At 36.0% G+C, this 21,656-nt stretch overlaps 1 protein-coding gene across 1 annotated transcript in view; it reads right to left on the bottom strand.

Annotated features, from left to right (window-relative positions):
• Positions 1–3,723: 3,723 nt before the first annotated feature.
• Positions 3,724–21,656, bottom strand: part of AGL (amylo-alpha-1, 6-glucosidase, 4-alpha-glucanotransferase) — a gene marked incomplete at its 5' end in the record, with an annotated part of 29,686 nt that continues 11,753 nt past the window's right edge. The window contains 21 exons of the mRNA XM_009077174.1: positions 3,724–4,018; positions 5,378–5,511; positions 5,603–5,690; positions 6,229–6,326; positions 6,875–7,086; positions 7,831–7,943; positions 9,314–9,449; positions 9,700–9,811; positions 10,255–10,480; positions 11,670–11,772; positions 13,583–13,758; positions 14,889–15,022; positions 16,556–16,692; positions 17,274–17,404; positions 18,005–18,139; positions 18,253–18,365; positions 18,470–18,594; positions 19,661–19,811; positions 19,894–20,046; positions 20,275–20,376; positions 20,940–21,103. Of these exons, the coding sequence (XP_009075422.1) occupies positions 3,901–4,018; positions 5,378–5,511; positions 5,603–5,690; positions 6,229–6,326; positions 6,875–7,086; positions 7,831–7,943; positions 9,314–9,449; positions 9,700–9,811; positions 10,255–10,480; positions 11,670–11,772; positions 13,583–13,758; positions 14,889–15,022; positions 16,556–16,692; positions 17,274–17,404; positions 18,005–18,139; positions 18,253–18,365; positions 18,470–18,594; positions 19,661–19,811; positions 19,894–20,046; positions 20,275–20,376; positions 20,940–21,103 (2,861 nt within the window). The remainder of the gene's footprint in view (positions 4,019–5,377; positions 5,512–5,602; positions 5,691–6,228; positions 6,327–6,874; positions 7,087–7,830; positions 7,944–9,313; positions 9,450–9,699; positions 9,812–10,254; positions 10,481–11,669; positions 11,773–13,582; positions 13,759–14,888; positions 15,023–16,555; positions 16,693–17,273; positions 17,405–18,004; positions 18,140–18,252; positions 18,366–18,469; positions 18,595–19,660; positions 19,812–19,893; positions 20,047–20,274; positions 20,377–20,939; positions 21,104–21,656) is intronic.

Here is a 21,656-nt window from a genome sequence, read left to right as displayed (position 1 = left end):
CAACCCTTCCTCAGGTGGTGAGATTAGTGACCTCTCTCTGCCACTTGGCAGAGCTCAAATTTGTTCACAACCCTTCCTCAGGTGGTGAGATTAGCGACCTCTCTCTGCCACTGGGCAGAGCTCAAATTTGTTGTCTGCAGGCATTTCCCAAATTGCTATATGCAAACTCTAGAGGAGGTTTCAGCAGAAACCTGCCAGTCACCACGAGCACTTCACCTCGACTGAGCTGCTTGAGGTGCCCTGAGGTTTGAGTTGGCAGCTCAGCCACTGGTCATTTCATTTCCCCAACCTTTTTTTTTTTTTAGTAGAATATTTATTAAAAGTAGTATGCAATAGACTACTTTCTTAGAAAATGTTTGAATAGAGGATTAGAAAAATCCCCTTTTTATTAAGCATGCAATGAAATGGGGCAGTTGCAAAACACATTCAACATAACAGTCACCTGTGCTGCAAAACTGATTTTACAAAGCAGAGCTGAGAGTTGAAAATGCCTTCACTAGAGTGACAGAAATTTTGCACCAAAGTTAATCACTATGTGGCACTTGGTTCACGGTGAATCAGTTAACCAGAACTGTTCTCTCAGGGAATTTGCAAGGCCATGACTTGAAGTTACATAATTCAAAGCAGCAAGAGCACACAGAGTTCTTATAGCCCAAACCCACTGAGATCCAGCTGAGACAGCTGACACTGACACCACAACATAGCAGTGTGTATAGGGCTCAAGTTTATGCAATTTTTAAGTAGGTGACTAGTGTTGTTAGCACTTTGTTATTAATATTTGACCTGAAGAGTTAATCTCTCCCATGTGTAAAATTGCTACAAATGAACAAGCAAAATCACCTCTGAAGTCACTTTTTTTCCAAACAACCACATGAAAAGGCTAACTTTGAATTAAAGAATTTTATTTGTGCATTTCAGAAATTAATAATGACATAGTCTAAAATCAGTTGTTGCTGTGATAGACAGACATGTAAAACTCATGTTTCCATTTTACATTACAACATGCAGTGTGAGAATGATACATTAGTTCACTTGAATTCTCAAGTTAATCATCTTGGAGTAAATCAAGAGCTATTAACTGTATGAACATTTGTAACAGTTAAAATTACTTCAATTGGGAGGAAAATAAAGTCTTAATACGATGTAGATCAAGAAGCACCAACTGGAACACAATGGATTCACAGTTCTTACCGAGTTCTTTAGTTTATTTCTAAAAGATATTTTACCAATTATAACTTTGCATTACTAGAAGTTTTTGAGTGTAAAGTATAAATGATACTAATGAATGAAAATACAGCTCAGGATCAGTCAATGTAAGTCAGCTATTTTTAGGGGATAATGACTTGATCTAGATGAATATCAGCTCATGTTATGCGTTAGATTTAACATTGTTTTCTTCCCTCTTCATTTTTAAACGGTCTGGCTTGACAAAGTGTTGAGTAGCTTGGTGAAGAAAAAAAAGAAAACCCCAAACCAATAATTCACCACCCTTCCCAAAAAGTTAATAACCTTAAATCTTACTTTTGTTGCTACTTAACAGCAAAGTCAACCGATACATATTTTTTCCCTATTTAAAATATTTGTCACTAAAACTATGCTCAACTAATCAGTGCAGAAGCAACATTATAAATGGGCATGTTTAGAAGTACCATAACATATGTATTTTTGTGTACACAGTGGTGATTTATCTTTAAAATTTTACTATTAAATTAGAAAAAAACCCTAGCAGTGACATATATGCAGTCTCTATCAGCAGTGCAGTTTGCAAAATAGTGGAAGTAATCTGTACATAACATAGGAAGGTTTGGATGAAAAATTTCTCATGTTTTTTTTTCCAACACTTAAAGAGTGTTATTGCCAATGTATATAATTTTGATACCTGGTGGAAATATTTTTCAACAGTCATAGCTCTTAAGCTGCACTTCCAATTTTAAAATGTTTTCATGAAGTAAGAACAACTTTTTCTGCCATCTTGTTCCTGATTTCTAAGCCATGGGGGCTGTGAAACATACTTTGAAATATTAAACAAGAAATAAATATCTAAGAAAACAACAGAAAGCCAGTGATACAGTAGGACAAACCTCAATATCATTATCAAGAATTTTGGAAAGTTCAGTACAGTATGAAAAATACTTTATATGCCTCTTGCACATTAAAAAAATAATCTGTAGCTGACATTTCAGTAACATTTTTGATCAAATGACATTTCTCATGCATTGTGTCAAGAAAATAAAAATTTCCCAACACATGTACTGCAGCAGCTCAAAAGTTCAGGTATAATATAGACCTTCCCTATTCATAACTTCTAAGGACTGAACACTTCAGCAAGGGAGTTCAAATACTTAGTAACCTTTCAATAAATAGTGTGAGTATAGCCCCTTACAATTCATCTGTCTTCAGCCTGTTAACTTGCCCTTACATGTGTCTATCTGTAATACATCTCCCTGAACAAGAGGGCACGTGTGCACTGTACTTTAGACAGGGTACACAAACTTGAAAATACAGAGACTATAAAATCTTGAGCTACGTGATATTAGTGCATTATAATTACATCCTGCATTTATTTGTTTCAGCATAGGTTGTCTAACATTAAGAAATGCAATAGCGCTTTTTTGCTTTCCTGCCCTGGGAGGTGGGGAGTGTTGTCAACCTCACTTTCTGCCTGTTTATTGCACTAAGATGGAAAAATTCTATGAAAGAGTTGAGAATTACCAATGGCACTTCTGTCAACCACTGTTCAGTTTGGGAACACTGAACTGAACTCAATAAGGGCACATAGGCATCCAAATATGAAAAAACCACGTGTGTTTTGCATCATGTTCACCGGATTTGTTCCCAAAGGACACCACATAGAGGTAGCATGCTTATTGTTAGTGGTGTAATTTCAAAAGGCCCAGAAACCTCATTGTCTTCTCTCTGATGATAGGCTAATATCTCTTTCTATTGATGTTAGGTGTTTCCAACTGCTTCCACACAGCTACAATTTTCCTAAGAATAAAGGGCTGAGGTGACCATATCTCTTCAGTAATTTAATTAAGCAGTCAAGCACATCGACTTGTCTTTGGCCTCCCCTAACATACAGGCTGTGCTTTGTATGTACTTCTCTTATGGATTACCCATGGTGATAACCATTTAAATGAAGAAATCAGTTTGCTACATGGCCCATGGTATTTAAATAAATCTAAAGATGGATTAGCATAGGATGTTATCTCCTTATTGCCTGAGTTAACTCTCAAAGTGAAGTTTTCAAAATTCTACATATAACTTCAAAGGTTGGTTTATTACAGTATTCATACACTTTATTTCTGTGGTTGCTCAGTGGAGTGTTCAACTGAACACATACGAAAGAAATCCCCATAACAGTTCAATGGAGATATTGAACATATTATGCCTTCATTAATGTATGGTGCTACAGCACAAAGCATACCAAACTCAGAAAGCCAGAGGTTAGTCTACTCCCCTTTAAGCATGCATTTGCAAAGCATCCATTTACTCTTTAAGAGACAAAGAAAAAAAAACATAAGAGCTGTGCTACTTATTTTTAGCTCAGGAAAGAGCTACTTCACTTTGTTACATTACGATTTTGATTTGAAAAGGCTAAAAAACCAAAGCTACTTAAAATTAAGTTTGTGCATATTCTTAAAATTGCTCCTTACTAGAAGTTTCTGCATCAAGTGTGCACTGCAGTTTATTTTAGTGTCATGGCCTGATTTTCAAAAAACCCAAGCCCCACACAGTTATAGGGCACAGGAGCTGCTGGCACTCAGCATCTTTGAAAGTCAGGACACAGCTTAAGTGATTGTGCAGAACAGTTCATTTCCCTTGCAGTGTAAGCCAAGTGTTCATTTATGCCCAATAATAAGACCACAGAAGTTTCATCAAATCAATCAAAATAAACTTTTACAAGTCATAAAGGATTTCAAGGATAACACCAATCGACCAGGCCTGAGTTTCACAGCTGAAAGGACAATACTGTCCATTTTCATTGGTTAGTTCTGGAAGTCCTTTCCAAGATGATCTGATAAAAGAAAAAACAAATGAGTATTTTGTTAGATTACAGACTGAAATTAAAAGAACATTTCATTTAAAATGCAATAAGAAACTGAAAAGCATGACTAAAGGTCCTACAAGAACATTATGTCCTTTAATAATTAAAATCTAATTAATTTTTCCCCCCTGCAGCTGAGAATTGTAGTGGAGGTGTCTCTTCTTCAAAGCAGACTCTCTGCTCCTAATAATAACTGAATTTACACTACTGCTGTGCTGCTCCTGTTTCTCACTCAGGTAGTTTTGCAAGTATGGAAGTATTCAAATGACCTTCAAGATAACTGAATGGTATTCAAACTCTGATTGAAATTGATTATGGTGCTAAAAAGTGACGGATAGCATGGAAGACAGCATGACTATGCAAGCCTTTTTTTGGCTCCATAGGAACAAAAACCCACAAACTAGCACACCTACAGAAATACTCCTAAGTAGAGCCTGTTGCTACATAAATTACTCCATACACAAATGAAATACCAAAACAGAGTAAAAGTACATTACTTGAACAAGATAGAAAAAAATGCAAAGAATGTTTGCAAACTGCAAGTTATATGTGAGACTACCTAACAAGAGACTCAGGTAAGAAACTACATAAGGCAGAATGTTGCTTAACAAATCTCTTTTCTTCCTCCTGTGGTCAGACAAACCCTTCTTGTCATGGCCAGTCCTACTGAATTACTCTTATGGGTACAAATCAAGGCATGTTTGACATGCTGCAGAACAGGTTATACTGAAGAGATACCAAGGGCAACATGTTTTATTTGTTTCAGTTTGTCTCAAATCCTTAACAATTAAAAATATAATAGACAGCAGAAGGGGAAAATAGTATGTGGGTTTGCTGGTTTGGTTTGAGGAAGAACTCAAAATGAACATTTCTTTGTCCTGTTAGAATATCAAGGCTATTAGTATGACAGTTTCAGAATCTTAATTTCCACTTATAACAGACAATATTTTGCATCATCTTACCTGCCACAATTTTAATGTCACTAATAGCCCTTTAACTCTAATTTTTAAAGGCTGTTTTGAAATATTTTGATTTTTAAAAAAAAAAAACTTACCAACATTTTTTCCTGAAATTAATTTCTTGTATAGGATTTATTTCACCCAGTCTTCCCAGGAGTAAGTATTAATAATTTTGCAATCTATAAAAGGCACTAGATCTCACCTCTGTTTGAAACCTGACTTGAGATCTGCAATAGCAATATAAGGGTGAACTCCATATGTAGAAAACAGATGCTGTTTATATTGTAGATCTGTACTTTTCCATGCAATTGGATTGGAGATACCACTAGCTTGAATGAGTATTTTGAATCTGTGTTAGTTGTTATCTTACCTTTCAAGATGAACATAGTGGCGAGAAAGAACATTCTTAATCATAACTACAGTTTTTGCATGTATCTCTGGACCAATCAACCTAGAGAAGTACAATTTGGCACGAAGGAAATATCCAATTGGCCACAGCCATTCCTAAGCAAAGAATGAAAAGGTGTTATTATTGAAACAGTCAGTTTGAAAAGGTGACAGCGCTTTTTCTAAAATTGAAGGAACTGGCTCTTACTGGTCCTTGGTGATAATTAAAACCTTTGGCTACATGGTAGTTGTCATTGTCAAGAGCATTGTCATATACTCCACAGTACACCATATCACTGCAAGAAAGAAAAAAATGCATCATACTAACAAAGCCCTAATAAAGATGATACACAGAAAACAGAAATTAACCAAAACATTTGTCATGTCATTTACATTTAATTATGGTTAAGTTTGGGATGTTTCCACCAGGTTCTGTATTTTACGTGACCATGGAATGCCAAATACAGTTTAAACTAGTAGGAAAATGGTTAATGTCCTGGAAGGATTTAAATTCTTAGTTTTCCCCTTATGCTTTTACTGAAATTGTAGTGCTGGACACTATCATATGTAAGTATGTCCCAAATCTGACTTGTTTACTGAGTGGCTTCCAAAACCACATGGTCATTGTCAACATAAAGAAATCAGTTGCATGGACTTCTAGAACAGCAAAATAATTGTTCTGGAAGTACTTCCTGCAACCTTATTTCACAGGTATGTATACATATATATATATACACACATAAATACAAATGTGAGGATTTCACACCTCATGTCAAATAATTCCTACTGTTGTGTTTGGTAATTAACATTTACTCTTATGTCTACTGTACTTACTCTGGGTCTAAGGTCTTCATGCCTAAAGGACCAAGCAGTTTTTCCTCTGCTATCTGCAGAGCTTTCCAAGCTCTCTCAGGTGTGAACAACTCAGGGGCCTAATAAAACAATAAAGACTTAATGAATAATCTGTGCATATACACACCTAGCACTGTATACAAATGCAGACGTCAACAAAAAACCTGAGTTTTTTAGTACTGAATCAATTTCTGGAACCTACAAGTCAGTGTAATCAAGTAGACAAAAGCTATCTAGTGCTTTTATAAATTTTAATTTTATTTTAAATATGCTTGCCAAGTATTATTAGTGAAGCTCTGCACATGTCCAATAAAGACAAACAGCTCATGCTTTTTATCCAGTTTGATGGGAAAAGCTGCCTCCCACATCTAACCTTAAAAGACATTCTGAATACAATGAACACTGATAAATACCAAGTCCCATCATGATGTGATTTTAAGACATAGTCTAAGATGTACCAATACTAAAAGCACAACCAAAAAAGAAAGCTTTCAAGACGTTATTCTAAGCAATGTCTGTTAATGTCTGTTCCTGATATAATGCCATGCAGATGAACCTTACAACACAAGCTTAGTTCAATAGTAAAAATTTTAAGTGCAAAGGACTCCTCCCACTCCCCCTCACTTACCACAACCATTGCTATTGTAAAATTTGGCCTGAGCTGGTAATCACACCATGGACTTGAAGCTCCATAGCTGTCCTTATAAATTCCACGTTTGTGAACAAGATTTGGATGTTTTTCATTAGGGTCTGCTGGATTCTCAGAGACAAAGAACAGCCTTTCAAAGTGTCCTTGAATTTTTCTGTCCCACTCATCATACGTGATAATCTCCTCCTTTCCTGCAAGATATTACACACAGGTTTCATTTTCTGAAAACAGCCACAATGGCACCAGAAATATGCTTCCCAAATTCCTGACACTTAACACATGAGGAGTAGGATCATCAGTCTCCAGCTGGTGATTCTCCACATTTAGGCCAATTCTATAGCTCACTGGACTCACTGGTCAGTGGCAGCTCACTGACACTTCTAGTGAGACTAGCACAACCTCAGAGTAAAAAGGCTTTACAGGACACATCACTTGGGCTGGGTAAACTTTAAGTAACTTTGCAACTAGAAGAGTATTCCCTCTAAAACATAAGGGACTTCTAATGATATTTATGCAAATATTCCCAAGAAGGGGCCTTTCTGTGTTGTGAATTTTGGAAAGGAAAAAAAGAGGAAAAAAAAAGAGAAGTGTGTTGCATCATTTTACTTAGCATTCTTGTAATGAATGATACAAGCATCAAAATACATTGTAATCTTATCACTCATATCCATTTTGAGAAAAGGTATTCAGACTCCAAAGTTCATTTGTACCCCATGGAATAGGCTATTTGAAATATTGAATAGACAATATCACCTTTTAATGAATTTGTATAGTAACAAAAAGGTTTTAATCATACAAGATAAGTTGCCAAGTTATTCCCCCTAAACCTTCTGGAGTAATTTTAAAATCATTCCTGACATTATATGGTCACAATGTAACTGTGTTAGTTATTTTTATATCCCAGTAATACAATTAGGAGATGTGCCTGCTTTTACCATGTCTTTTTACAGTGACTCCACGGAATGGAAATATGTTTTTCCCAGATAAATCCAGTAACCAGCGAACAGCTGACTTGCACAGCCCAACAATTTCCACAGCAGAGCCATCTCTAAAATAGTGAGAAAAAAGCCCAATAATTACTTTAAAATGGTTATTAAATTTCTTTTTCCTTATTTTCCTACTATTCCCCTATTTCTCAATCAGGGAACAAGCTTGATTGTAAACTGTCTAACAAATACCTTTTTCTGTACAGAGATTGAAGATAATTTTACACCAATGATTCAAAACATGAAAAAAGGACCAACCCCCAACAACCTGGTCCTCTGATGGTCAAACTGCTCGATACATAACTTCCCCTGTGCACACACACTTCTGTAACTTAGGTAATAATTCTGCCATAATACATTACTTGAGTCAAAAGCGACGCATTAAAACATGCACTAAATCCACTTCTTGGACTTGCTTCTTTTTTCAGGTAATATTGAGATAATCAATATATGCACACATTTCATATTGCATCATACTGAGCTTTACTGTCTACTGATGTAATTTTTTCTCTAGCATCACTGATTTAGCCTCTTTTGGGGAAGTACCTCAATCTCTCTTGGTTCCCAATTTAAATGTCCGACTTGTCAAGCAAGATAATGTTTTCCTTCAGATCTCACCCATGGATGGCAATTGATTTGAAACTGATGCTGTACTAAATTCAAGCAAGGATTTCTGCAGCAGTTTGCTAGCACATAATAAAGAGCTTGTTTTTAAAATGTTTCATCTCAACTTTAAAAACATAGATGTTGTATAATATTTTGAATTCAAATTAGGAAGTATACAAACAACACAATTATCAATAGCTATCTCATATAATAAGTCTAAATAACACAGTACTGCTAGCACTACAAATAGACAGTTTTTCCTAAATTAGATTTTAGTACTTGAATTCAAAATTCAACTCTTAGCATGGAGCTAAGACCATGACAGAAGCTGAGAGCTTCACATGCCAAGAACAGACCTCTTAATTCAAATCATGGAATCATGAAATGTTAGGGATTGGAATGGACCTTAGAGATCATCTATTCCCAAAGCCCCCTGTCCTGGGCAGGGACACCTCCCTACTAGACCAGTTTGCTCAATGCCTCATCCAGCCTGGCTTTGAACATTGCCACGGTTGGGGCATCCACTACTTCCCTGGGTTACCTGTGCCAGTGTCTCACCACCCTCACAGTAAGAAAATTATTTCTAAATTTCCCCTTCTTCAACTTGAACCCGTTATCCCTTGTCCTACCACCGCAGTTCCCAACAAAGAGCACATCAGCACAAATAAAAAAAAATTTCCACTAACATTTTAGTAGGCTGAAACATTTAGAACATTTGAGAGATCACCTTTCAGATGTGTTAAAGAAGGCATAGTAGTAGATGTGCAGAAAAGCTACAGTTAAAAAAATAATTAAAAATCCCCTCCCCAAAGCCTGGATATCGCACCGTGGAGTAGCTGGAATTCCTTTGTTGCGAGCTTTTTCACTCTCTCCCATTTTATCCATCCAAGTGCCACAATTGAAGCGGTTCCCTCCAAAGACAAAGCCAGTTTCCTGGTCAACACCTGCAGTTACAGTAAAACCTGCCAAGCAAGAATATCAGGTGTGAAACCTGTTGTTAGACAAAACAAAGCCCCAACTGCCCCCCCAACCCAAAGGTCCTAAATAAACAAAAAAACCTCTGAATAAGAGATCTGAGGTTGGTTTTTGAAGACAACTGTACTTTGAGTGAAATTTTAAAGGTAACTTTTACCACAATATATAAACAGTTCCTAATAATAATAAATTAGGCACCTTTAAAATATTAAGTGTTGAGTGTTCTATGTATGTTACCTTCATCTCTCATGTTCTGATCAATCTTCGGACCAGCATTCCTTTCTCGGAAATTTATACCTTCCATGTGTCGCTGCATTGCTTCCTGTATCACTTCATAAAGTGGCTGATCCTGGATTTATTGCATGTTTAGAAGATATGTGAAAGGCAGAATGAAAAACAAGCAGAAAGGCTCTATCTAAAGTGCAAATAGCCCAATTCTTAAGCCTCTAGTTTATGCTATTTCTAAAGAAAAACATCAAACATTTTCAAGTAGCTTCCTTGGAAATAGCAAAACATTGTATAAATCTTTTCATATCAACATTTCTTCAAGCCAAAAAGCAAAAAAAAAAAATAAATTAGAAGCTTTTTTTTCCTCCTTCCCCAGCCACCTGCACTTCTTTAATCAAGTGATGCGGATGTAGTGAGAAGTGCCCAAAATATGGAATTCTTGTGCTATAATCAAATTTCATCATACACAACAGATAGCAACAGGATCTTGTAGCTAGAAAAAATTACAACTTTCATTAAAAAATAATAGTTGTGCTAAATACTTAAATTAGAAGTGATATTTACCACAGCTCCTGCAGGCTGAGGAGAAGAGTCATCTCTGGGGTACATCCTAGAAACAGGACACCTGAGAATGTCTATTCCATTTGGAACAATTTTACAGTAGTCCTGGATACACTGAAGCCACCACCATACAGCATCACGACAGTTGTATCTGGCATGTGTCCCCCCTCCAAGCAGATTGGGAATGAGACCATGTCTTAAAGTCCCACCAAATGCTAAAATGATGTTCCTAGAACAAAAGAAAACCACAGTCTTGGCTAAGTTGCTTTCAAGGTCGTTATTGGATCAAGTAATAAGTACAAAGCATACAGGGTTACCTTAATAGCAAGACAACAAACAGAATTTTAAAGACAGATGCCAAAAGTTTGCTGTTGAAAGCTACAAATTACTTCATTTAGCATGAACTTATTTTACGATAAAAAGTCATCTATTCCCTACAAATTCTTCAACACGAATAAATTTAAATCAGTTTGTACAAAACATATATCATCTATTCATGCAGAAAAGGTGAGTTTGTTTTTTTTATAAGTAGTGATATAGAGCCTAAATCCAAATCCCACTGAGGTCACAGGGAATGTTTTTATTGACATTGTTTATGATTACCCTGGTATCCATTCTGATAGGTGGGGTGGAATGGGGACGGAGGGCAGGAGTAGATGGGAATTTCCTATTAAAATACAGAGAGGTGACAGCAACTGAGGTTATGAGAAGTTTCATCTGAGAACCGTTGCGCATACCTTGCAGAAAACACGGATTCCAATTAGCTTTAAAAAGGCAAAATAAACATACTAGTAGACTGCAGATCATACTCCATGAGAAAGCTAATAGTTGACCAAATGTAAAACAGCATAAATAAATGCTAATTTTAAACAACTAAATGTTATGTTTCTACCATGTGTCAAGTTTTACTTAAAATTAATCAAAATAACAAATCCATTTAGCTGATTTATGGCTCATTTGCCAGGGTAAACATTTACAGATACCAAACTAAGAATCCACAATTAGCTGATTTCTAGTATTAACTAGTAGCAGTTACAAAAATTCATGATAGAGGTGCAGTCACGCCCTTGCTACATCAAATTCTTACATAAGTAATTCTGAAATTATTGCTCAGCAGCAATGATGCAAGTACACGTGAAACAATAACTGTTGGACAAACAGTAGCATTACAGGAGCTAAAACTAAGTCATAAATAGAGAACATCTGCTTTGTATCAGTGCCAAGAAAGCAAAACAGAACCACTTAAGTAGTATTTTTAATGCCACTTAGAGAACTCCCAAATACATCTAGTGCCATTAAAGTTTTATACTGCACATCAACTGTTTCTAACAGCTTGTGTGCCATCTCAGGTTTTGAGGGCATTGCTTTTTCCTAACTACCTACAAAGCCAATAAGAACTAAGGCTAAGTCAGTCTTACCTTGCTTCTAGATAGCGTCCGGTAACTAACATTAGACCTCTTAGTGCAATAAAAGTGTCCCTTCCCCAAGAGCGAAAAATTCCAGACGAAAAGTGAGGTAAACCTAAAAAGAAATGTCATTGTTTATAAAGTGAGGTAAACCTAAAAAGAAATGTAATTGTTCACCTAGTTCATTGATATGGGAGAAATCTCCAAGCACATATGTATGTATAAAATAACCAGAAATAGAAAATATCTTCTCATGGGAGAAATCTCCAAGCACATATGTACGTATAAAATAACCAGAAGTAGAAAATATCTTCTAATTTATAATTTTTTTCCTATATTAAGATATATAAATGATCTTCTAGACCAAGTTCTTGATAGAATGAAATAAACCTTATTCTAGCACACTATCTTCTAGAACTTCAAGATCACACACAACAGCATTTCTCGTATCAGTAGCATTCAATTTTTTCTTAAATCTCTTGGTAACAATCAAGTGCCACCCCTTGATTAAAAGTGGCAGAAAGAAAAGTAACAAAGTCAGAACTACAACAACATTATAACACTGCTGGCAAGGGTTTATGTATGAGAGCTGAGCCATCTCAGTAGCATAAAGGGGGTAAGTCTGTTCTCAACCACTGTAAAAGACATCCTGTTTCTTTTCCAGCAGCTTCTAGAACTACATTTTACTGCAGACATTATAACATACAGCTTTAAGAACGATTCCAGTTGATAAGGTATAATAATTACAACAGTAAGGTCCATACTTGTATTTTCTTCCACTTATTAACTTTCATTATCTACCAAACCAAAGTCCATATGGTAAAGGTCCAAATCAGCAGTCTCTTGTGCATGCTTCCATCACTCACTTTTCCAAAGTATTTTCTAATGTTCAAATATGACCCCCACACCTCTGCAGTTTTATAGTATATGGCAGCAGCACTTGAGAATGGCAATCCATGTAAGAGTTAAAAATTTCAGGCACAACTACCAGTGAATATGTGAAGGGAATACTTCAAAAAGGGTCTGCCCTTCAGTATAATTAATCTCTATGACCAGCTGAAGGGAAACATTGTGCCTCTGTGCTTCTAGGTAACACTAAAGCAGGCAAATGGAATGTTACTAAAAACTCAGAAACTAAGAGTAATAAAACCATATGAGAGAAGGACAGATGGCAAAAAGAAGTAGAAAAACACCCTACTGAGAGCGATGCCACTGCATCTGTGGATGTTAAAAGTTTCCATGGGTTCAGTAAAGGAATGGGCCAACTCAGAACCAAAATAAATTCATTCTAAGCCACAGAAGACAATACTTTTGACATAGGAAAGTGCCCATAGGAAGATTGCCAGACGCTGGCAGAACATTTGGAGGTATAAACACTACTTGCTGACTGCTTTTATGCCTTTCTTTTCGGAGACAGTTTCAGATCAGGAGTTCTCTTTTGCTAATGGGTCATTCTTTTTCTCTGAGAACTTGCAAGCAATAAATTCACTCTTGTTCCTCCATTACAATTCAGTTCTTAAATTCATGTTAATAAAAGATAAACTAAAATCCATTAAGCTAATTATATTTATCTCAAGTAAATCTTCTGGAAAGAAAAACAACATACTTGTGGATCTCTGTAGATGACAACAATGAATATAGCTAAAAATGTATCTAAAAAAGTGTTTATAAGATCCTCTTCCCAAACCCCATGAGCAGTAACAAAATGGTTGTCCCCAAGCAGCACTGTGAGACAAACCTCCCATACTTCTAATACAGGCAAATCTTTATCTTAAACACAAAGGAAAACTGAAATTGCTACCTATGTTTTATACATGGTTGCTGATACACGGATCCCAAACATGATATACAAAATTTTAATGCAGCTACTAAAAACAGTTTAACTATTCTCAAGACTTTTTTTTTGTAAACGTTCTCTCACTTACCAGCTGCCAAGGAAACACAAGACTGTTCTTTTGCATTTGTAATCTCATTCACCCTATGGGGAACATCATGTAAGGAAGGCGATAGATCTGGCAGACAAGTGTATTTTCCTATCCCACACATCTGGACTGAACCCAAGGAAAGGTGTTTAACAAATGTTGATCCATTCTGCACGAAGCTGTAATTCAACATAACCTTTTGTTAATGAAAAGGGGTATGTTTTGTAGACTGATATTGTTGAATGTAAAGTTATTTTAATTCTCGTAAGTGCAATGCATAATAAACACAAAAAACTAACAATGAATTAATACTAGTATTTTGCATTAACTTATTTTTTACCTAAGATTTAACTTGCAAATCACTCATTTCCTCAAAATAGATGCCCAATATTAGACTTATAAAAAGCCTGCCTTTTTTTAACACTTTTTTTCTAGAAGTATTTGTCATAAACAGCCCCACTGGCATTAATATATTAAAAATTTTACTTGATGCCTGTACACAGGCCTAAGACTTCAAAAATATAATATTTTACTATGAATAGAAGTTTGTCAAACCTAGTCAGTATTTTTAAAAATCACCATATTTTTACATACATTCTCATATATACAAAAACTGCAAATCAAAAACTATTAACACACTGCCTAACATAACACAACCTGCATTCCTGACTAGTTCATCTCCAGGCATTTTTCATGAAATATACTAAGCTCTGTGATACCACAGCTGTACCAATTTCTATTCCCATTTCAGCATCTGTATTTTTACAGAACAGCACCGACTTGTTCAGCATGTTCATAACCAGAGTAAAGCCTCCTTTAAATCAATTTTCCCTTCCCTTTGCAAGACACAAAGATGCAGGCACCGAAGATTAAAAGAACTATTTCAAAAAGTAAGCAAAATGCTCAGATAATGAAGAATGTTTAGCTGCACTAGAGAAGAAATGCTGAACAAAGCATCAGCATCAGATACAATCTGGTATTTTCTTACTTCCCTGAACTTTAAGGAATCATTGTGGTGGTACTAAAATTATAGCAAAAAAAGCTTCCAAAGCCTGGCAAAGAAATGCTGCTTAAGGTTTCCTCCTCCCTCCTACTGCACAATGCCAACAGCAGTTACAAATTCAAACTCTGGATAGACATCTGAACTCTCAATCTTTCAAGCCATCATTGTTAGAAGATGGATTTGATAATTCACTATCAATTTTACCCTTTTATATTGAAGAATATGAAAGTGTTCAAGTTACATTCTCCAGCAGATAAAAGCTGCAGATATACAGGTACCTTTACAGCTCTGATATGCCAAGCATACCTAGACATCTGATGCCATGCCACATCCAGAAGTGTGGTGTATGCACCCACTAATATGGCATCAAAGTAACATGGGATGAGGTAACGTGGAATTCTTTTCAGGTAGACGAACATAGCCTTCAGCCATTTACCAACCTGTCAAAATACAATGTAATTAGAACTTGTTAACATCTGTGTTCAAAACCCAGTGCCTTCAGGATCCATAGAGTTACAGTATTTGTCATCGTCTTTGTACATGTATCACACCCAAGTTATGCTGCACTCTCCTGCTCCAAAATTTCAGCTAAAAGAGATGAACTCTAAGAAAAGTAGTTGGAAAAAATTTGCATTGCACCTATACTATCACATGTAAATGGGCCACAAACATGAACTATAGAAAGAGACTATATTCTGCTGGTCTTGAGGAAAAACAAGAACTACCACAAAGTTTTTATTAAAACTGAGCAGCAAAGGAAAGCCACAACTCAAAAGACATTACTGTATCCCAAGTGTGGGAAGGAGGTTTCTCATTGTTTAAAAAAACAGGAGTGAAGAGATGAAACTTGAGACCAGGAATAAAAAAAGTCAGAAGGCTTAATCATGTACAGCCACTAGTGCTCATTTGGAACCATGACTCAGGACTTCTGGAGCTTCACCATCCTTGTCACTGCAAAACATCTGACATCTGGAAAGTATTTCTCTTTCCTTCTAGTACTGCTAAATAAGATCATGACAACCTACTAGAAAGTCCCTAAAGATTTGTTTCATATGACTTCAGTCTGCCAAACAGACTGAGACATTACAAATTAAGAACTCAAAAAACTACACCAAAAAGTATTGAATAGGCTTTGAAGAGCAGTAAATCTGGCAAATATTAGACTAACTTGCTTTCTAGAAAAGCTCTGCCTCTCAGAACAAATTTAGCACTCACTCCAGGACATCATTAGACTCTTTTATTTATTCTTTCGCTTTGCATCACTACATTTGACTTCAGGAACAAAATGAAATAAGAATGCTAGAGCCTTTATTGTTGTATTTAAGTTACCAAAATCAGGTCTTCATCTTGTGAAATGAATAAAGCAATATCCATGCAGGAAAATAAAATATGACAAAGCAAAACATTGCACTGTAATGCAGCTACACAGGTACCTTGAATCTCAGTAATTGCTATGTTAGTGCTTGACTGTGCAAACTTACTATAGCTGTATCATAGATGCAGGAAAATAAAATATGACAAAGCAAAACATTGCACTGTAATGCAGCTACACAGGTACCTTGAATCTCAGTAATTGCTATGTTAGTGCTTGACTGTGCAAACTTACTATAGCTGTATTGTACTCATGTATGCCTCAGTACTATTTAGGCACTCCTTTGAAAGTACTTTCTTAAGGAAACAGATAACTTCATTTTTATTCAAGGGAAAGTAATAAACAGGGAGGGGCCCCTGCAAGCCTCTATACAAGACCTAACAAGCCCTGCATGCCCTATGTATTTTTCACTTCCCTTTTGCAGTCTATTCTTAAATCGGATTGAGGAGAGGGAAGAAAAACTTCATGGTCTAACCTCCTAGAAGAAATTGTCTAGACAAGAAATGTCATAGACAGTCTGAGTTTAAAAATATACCAGTAAATGAAAGTGAAACAAACTGGTAGTTTAAAACCCCAAAGTCAAATAGGTATTTTTACTCACTTCTGCACAGGCTCCTGCACGTGAAATCAGACGATTACTGACATAATCAATCATCCAGTCTCCAGATCTTAAATTGTCACAAAATGGATGACCCAAATCGTTCTTTGGTCTGATGTCTGCCATCACTGACATTAACCCTGAAGATACAAACCCAACTCCATATTAAAAGCCAGAACCATTAGCACAAATAGCAATTACAATTCAGAAGGAAAAGGTACACAGCAACAGACACTAACTGGATTTAACTGTATTTCTTCTCTTGATCTGCGTGAGTTAGGCTACAAATCAATTATAGTTTCCTCAGCATATATCCTAGGACATTATGAAAATTATGTGGAATAACTAGCATGATGGAATTTACATATTTGATAAATGAGAGACACTCCTAAGTAATCTAATAATGCCTAGGGTTTAGTTAATGCAACTTTTCTCTAGAGGTACATGTGTTCTCTTTCTACTTTAAAAGCAAAGGCATTGGTGTTAGATCATATATTGAGCTGCAAAGATAAGTTTCAGAGTACTGAGGGAGGTGTTTTGTTATAGTATGTGATTTCCTGGGTACAACACTGATAAGTAGCATGGTCAAGAAGAGAACAAAATATTTTTTATCTGAACAATGGCAGTGGCAATACAACAGTATTATGCATGATCTAGATTAAGTAGCCCTAATTTATTATTTTTTACTTGACAAAAAAAACCCAAATGCTGAAAATATTACCTTGGAGGCCTGCATACTTCAGTGGTGACCAGTTTGGTATATCATAACATCCTCCACCATCTTCCTGTTCTTCTGCCTCACATCTATACAGCACTTGATTCAGGTCAGCCAAAGTTAGTTTGGATGCAATACTGGAAAAACAATGGAGAAAAAAAAAAGAAAAAACCCAAAAGAACATTAGGAGGGAAACAGTGGAAGGATTTCAGACAATTCTAATTTCCAACTCACATTAAAATACAGAAATATATACAACCCCGTCAATACTTAATCTTGAAAATTAAGAGTCTGATTTTTGAGATTTTCTGAGTTTGTTCTTCTCAGATGTTTCAGCATACCCCGTCAATACTTAATCTTGAAAATTGAAAGTCTGATTTTTCAGATGTTCTGAGTTTGTTCTTCTCAGATGTTCCAGCATTTATTTAGAAACACAGCACTAAGTACAAATCCCAAACAATCACATCCTAACATTGAGCAGCATGAATCCATGTTAAAAAGTGTACTTTAGGCTGCAATTACACAGGTTTTTCAGTATTAATCCTGCTTAGTATTATACATATATAAACATATATTATACATAACAGTATCTCAGAGTTTTGACTGTACTCTGACCATCCAAATGCATCTGTACCAACAACAAAAACACCCCAACAATCCCTCACTTTAAGTCTATATAACATTCTTTGCTCCCACTGTAGCTCTCTTGGTCCTACTTCAGAAACTTGAATACTCACGAAGAAAACAGTGTTTTTAATATAGGTGCTGAGTGATCGTCAGGAATACTTCCAGATTTGAAGTGAGGGCTGAACTGGACCAAATGATTGCGCAGTATTCCAACAGCCTCTTGTGCCTTTGGGTCAAGACTAACTCTGTAAATACAAATGCATAACTAGTAGAAACAGAGCACTTAGGAGACCTGAGCATAGTTCTTCTATCACTCTATTTTAACTAACACAGCCACTTGACCATTATAATAACATACCTGAATACTATAACACTTCCTGGTGTTAGTCTTTCAAATTCTATTTCTTGAACAAATTCATTTGGTCCTTTTATGGCAGTTCCAGCTTGCTTTATGATTTTACTGTCTTTTACCTTCGAAAAAAACCCAAATTTGCAACTGAATTTCAGTGTCTTTTTTCCAATATAAAATAACACAAATTAAAAAAATCAGAACATGGGTGAAGGAGGTTAATTACCTGGATATGCTCTCTGAGTTCCATTGTGAAATTAGGCAAACCATTTATAAAACGAAGATCTCTTTTGTAAGGACTAGCACTTCTCTCAATAGTTCTGGCCTCAAATACTACTTCTTCTATTTTTCCTGAAATAAAGTTAAATCACATTGTAGCTCTTAACAGAGTTTAAATGAAAAGTGATTCTTTTGAAAACATGAATCAAAACTTTAAACTCAAAACCTGAATATTCAAGATACAAGTCTCTGTCACACAACAAAAGAACAGATACATATGGGCAAGTGTTTTAAATAGCCTACAAACCATTCACTGCACGCTCCTTGGTTGTATTGTATTTAAAATGGCAACTTTTATTATTTGATAATAAATTAACCATAATATCAGTCAATCATTAGTGACTTACAACCTGTCTTTACTGGTCAGCAGCTTTCTTAGTGTCCTTATTACCTTTTAGGAGACACTGTTAGATTTGCTTTCCACACTGCAGCTACAGACAGTTTATCTTTAAAGTCTAACTGTCTTAACACAACGTGACTGACTTGGAAAACAGGCACACACATGCACTCAAAGAACTGAGTATACTTAAAAAGGCAGTTTGGAGAGCTTCTCTTCAGAAATATGTCCAGGTAATGTGTAGAAGTCATGACAGGCTGCTACTATAAAGTACAGGAAATACACTGCACATTTAACTAGTATTATCTGTGTACTACATATGTATTATCTTTCTATTAACTTATGAAGTACAGAGCTGTTTCTTATAAAGACATATTTTAAAACTACAAAACATATTAAGAAAGCTGAACAGCAGTGACATCAATAAATATGGTAAGATTTTTAGCCTTTTTCCCCAGTATAACACACTTATTAAATAGTAATCCTCCCCAACTCTGTAAGATTAACTCCTGCTGTTAACTATTAGTAATTCACAAACAAGACCATAAACTAAAGCACAGCCTCATGAGCAGCTTGCAGCAGGAAGCATACTCAACATGAATGCTTCTGAAAACCCTATGCAAGGCAAGTTTCTCACTGTGTCTTTAACCACTTTTGGTGCATACATGTTAGTACATAAAAGGAGTGCTGTATACTGAAAATTTTCATACTGACTTCCTGTGCTTGAAGTTAAAAAGCCTGGAATTAGAATAACCTGGATATTTTGTACACCTGCCATCTCTTGAAAAGAAATCTGCTTACCTGGGATACACATTTCAGGTACTTCTTTACTGTAGAAGCATGTTTTAGGATCCCTGAAGGCAGTTCGACTTACAGCCACAACAGACTGGTGTGTGTTAGGGCAATGTCTTGTCACTGCAACTATATCTTCATCAACTTGGTCTACATACACCTGGAAAAGACACACCACTCCAAATGTGCTCATTCAGAACATGTATGTAGGACGAAATTAAAGTGTTACCCTCGCTTCTTGCCTGATTAAAGCCTTTAGACCCCAGCTCCTGATGCAGCCTGTTTATGGCCAGCCTTCCTGCTAGAATTCCTGTTTGGAAATTAACTTCACCAGAAGTCAGCTGTGCTGCTGGATTCCATTTTGAATAAAACCTCTCTTCAGATACTACAGAGATCTGTAAAGAAATTAAAACTTTAGTAAATATGAACTACTTTGAGAAAAAAACCCAAACAACCTACCACACCTTGAGTTCTGAACTCTGTAATAAATTCAAATTACGTATGAAATTTGACTAGCAAACTCCTTGGAATTTCACATAAGCAACATTAAAATACATGTTCTAGGAGAAAAACAAAGCTTACATTTTAAAAAGGAACTTAGAAGTTGAACTGTGGACACGTACCTGGTGTGGTACCAGCTCATCATAGCCTTTGGTGCTTCCTGTAGCACAGCATGCCATGGAAACAATCATTGCACTAGGAAGAGCATCATACGCAGACCGGTGCTATGTTAAAAAATATACAGGTAATAAATAGTGAAACAAAGATGACTCATCCCTCCCAACACAGCATACAGAAGATATACTTAGTGTAACAGATGAATTGCTAATCCCATGATCATCATTTCCTCAACCACAATAGAATTATTGCAGAAAATTACTATAAATGCACTAAGGAAAGCAACTTAAGAAAAACTGTCAAAATAAGCCCTCCAATGCCACCACTCTCTCTCATTCTCTCCTGTAAAACATAAGCTTAGGAAAACAGGTTAACAAGCAGAGACAGAACCACTTATAGCAGCTGGAATGAAAGACTGAAAACAGCTTATTCAGTAACTTCATACACTTTTCCCCTTGAAATTTCGACAAAGTCTGGCATGTCAGAGGGAGCTGTTAGAAAATTTTCTTCCCTGCATGAAAACTTGAAATCTGAAATACATTTTTTCCTAAATATCATTCAGGAAAAAAAATAATCTAGATTGTATCAAGCCCTTTGGTGGTTCAGAAATATCACTTCAGCAAGCATTAAATGCAAACTTTGACCTTTGGGTTTTGGTTTAGGTGCTCACCTGAATTGGACATTCATTATCATGTGTAATATCCATGAACAGTGCGTGAGCAATAGCTGGCATCAAAGGCCTCAAACGTGGCTGAACAAAAGAGCCGACAGGTTCACCTCCAAAACGATAAACTAACCTTCCCTCTTCATGGCTGTTATAAGCAGTCATTGCCTCTAAAGAACAAAATAGGTAAGTGTTTGCATAAGAATAACTACCACAGGGCACAGCACACACAAAGATGTTAAGTCAGCATTGAAAAGCTGTTATTTTGGTGCGTTCAATCACTGAAAAAACAAAACCGAAACACCCACATATAACTATATTCTCCAATGTGGATACACAACGTTGGAGTAATTCCGTTTGCTACAATATGTTAAGAAAGAGAAAAGCTAAGGGGAAAAAAAGGGAGAGAAAAAAGAAGAGATCAAACTATTTCTCATAGGCTTAAACTCAACAAAAATCAGACATGATGCAGCACTTGCATAGCAGAACTGTGCTACAACTTTTTCTCTAGCGCTAGAGTAAGAGTGAAATATTTAATCTTCTGTAAGCTAATAGAGGAGGTCTTCTCTTATTTTACAGCTAGTACTGTATTTTTTGCTGAGTATCAAAAAACCTCACAATACAAAACCTCTACTTCTGATTACACGGAGCATGAAATTAAAAGTGCATAATCCAGTAGAAACCTTTTTCTTGGAAACATCATGTCATCTATAATCTCTTGTT

The sequence above is a fragment of the Acanthisitta chloris genome, unplaced genomic scaffold (assembly GCF_000695815.1).
Source record: "Acanthisitta chloris isolate BGI_N310 unplaced genomic scaffold, ASM69581v1 scaffold17880, whole genome shotgun sequence".
Classification (NCBI taxonomy): domain Eukaryota; kingdom Metazoa; phylum Chordata; class Aves; order Passeriformes; family Acanthisittidae; genus Acanthisitta; species Acanthisitta chloris.
Note: the sequence above shows the minus strand (reverse complement) of the source record. Positions and strands in the feature narration are given on the sequence as shown.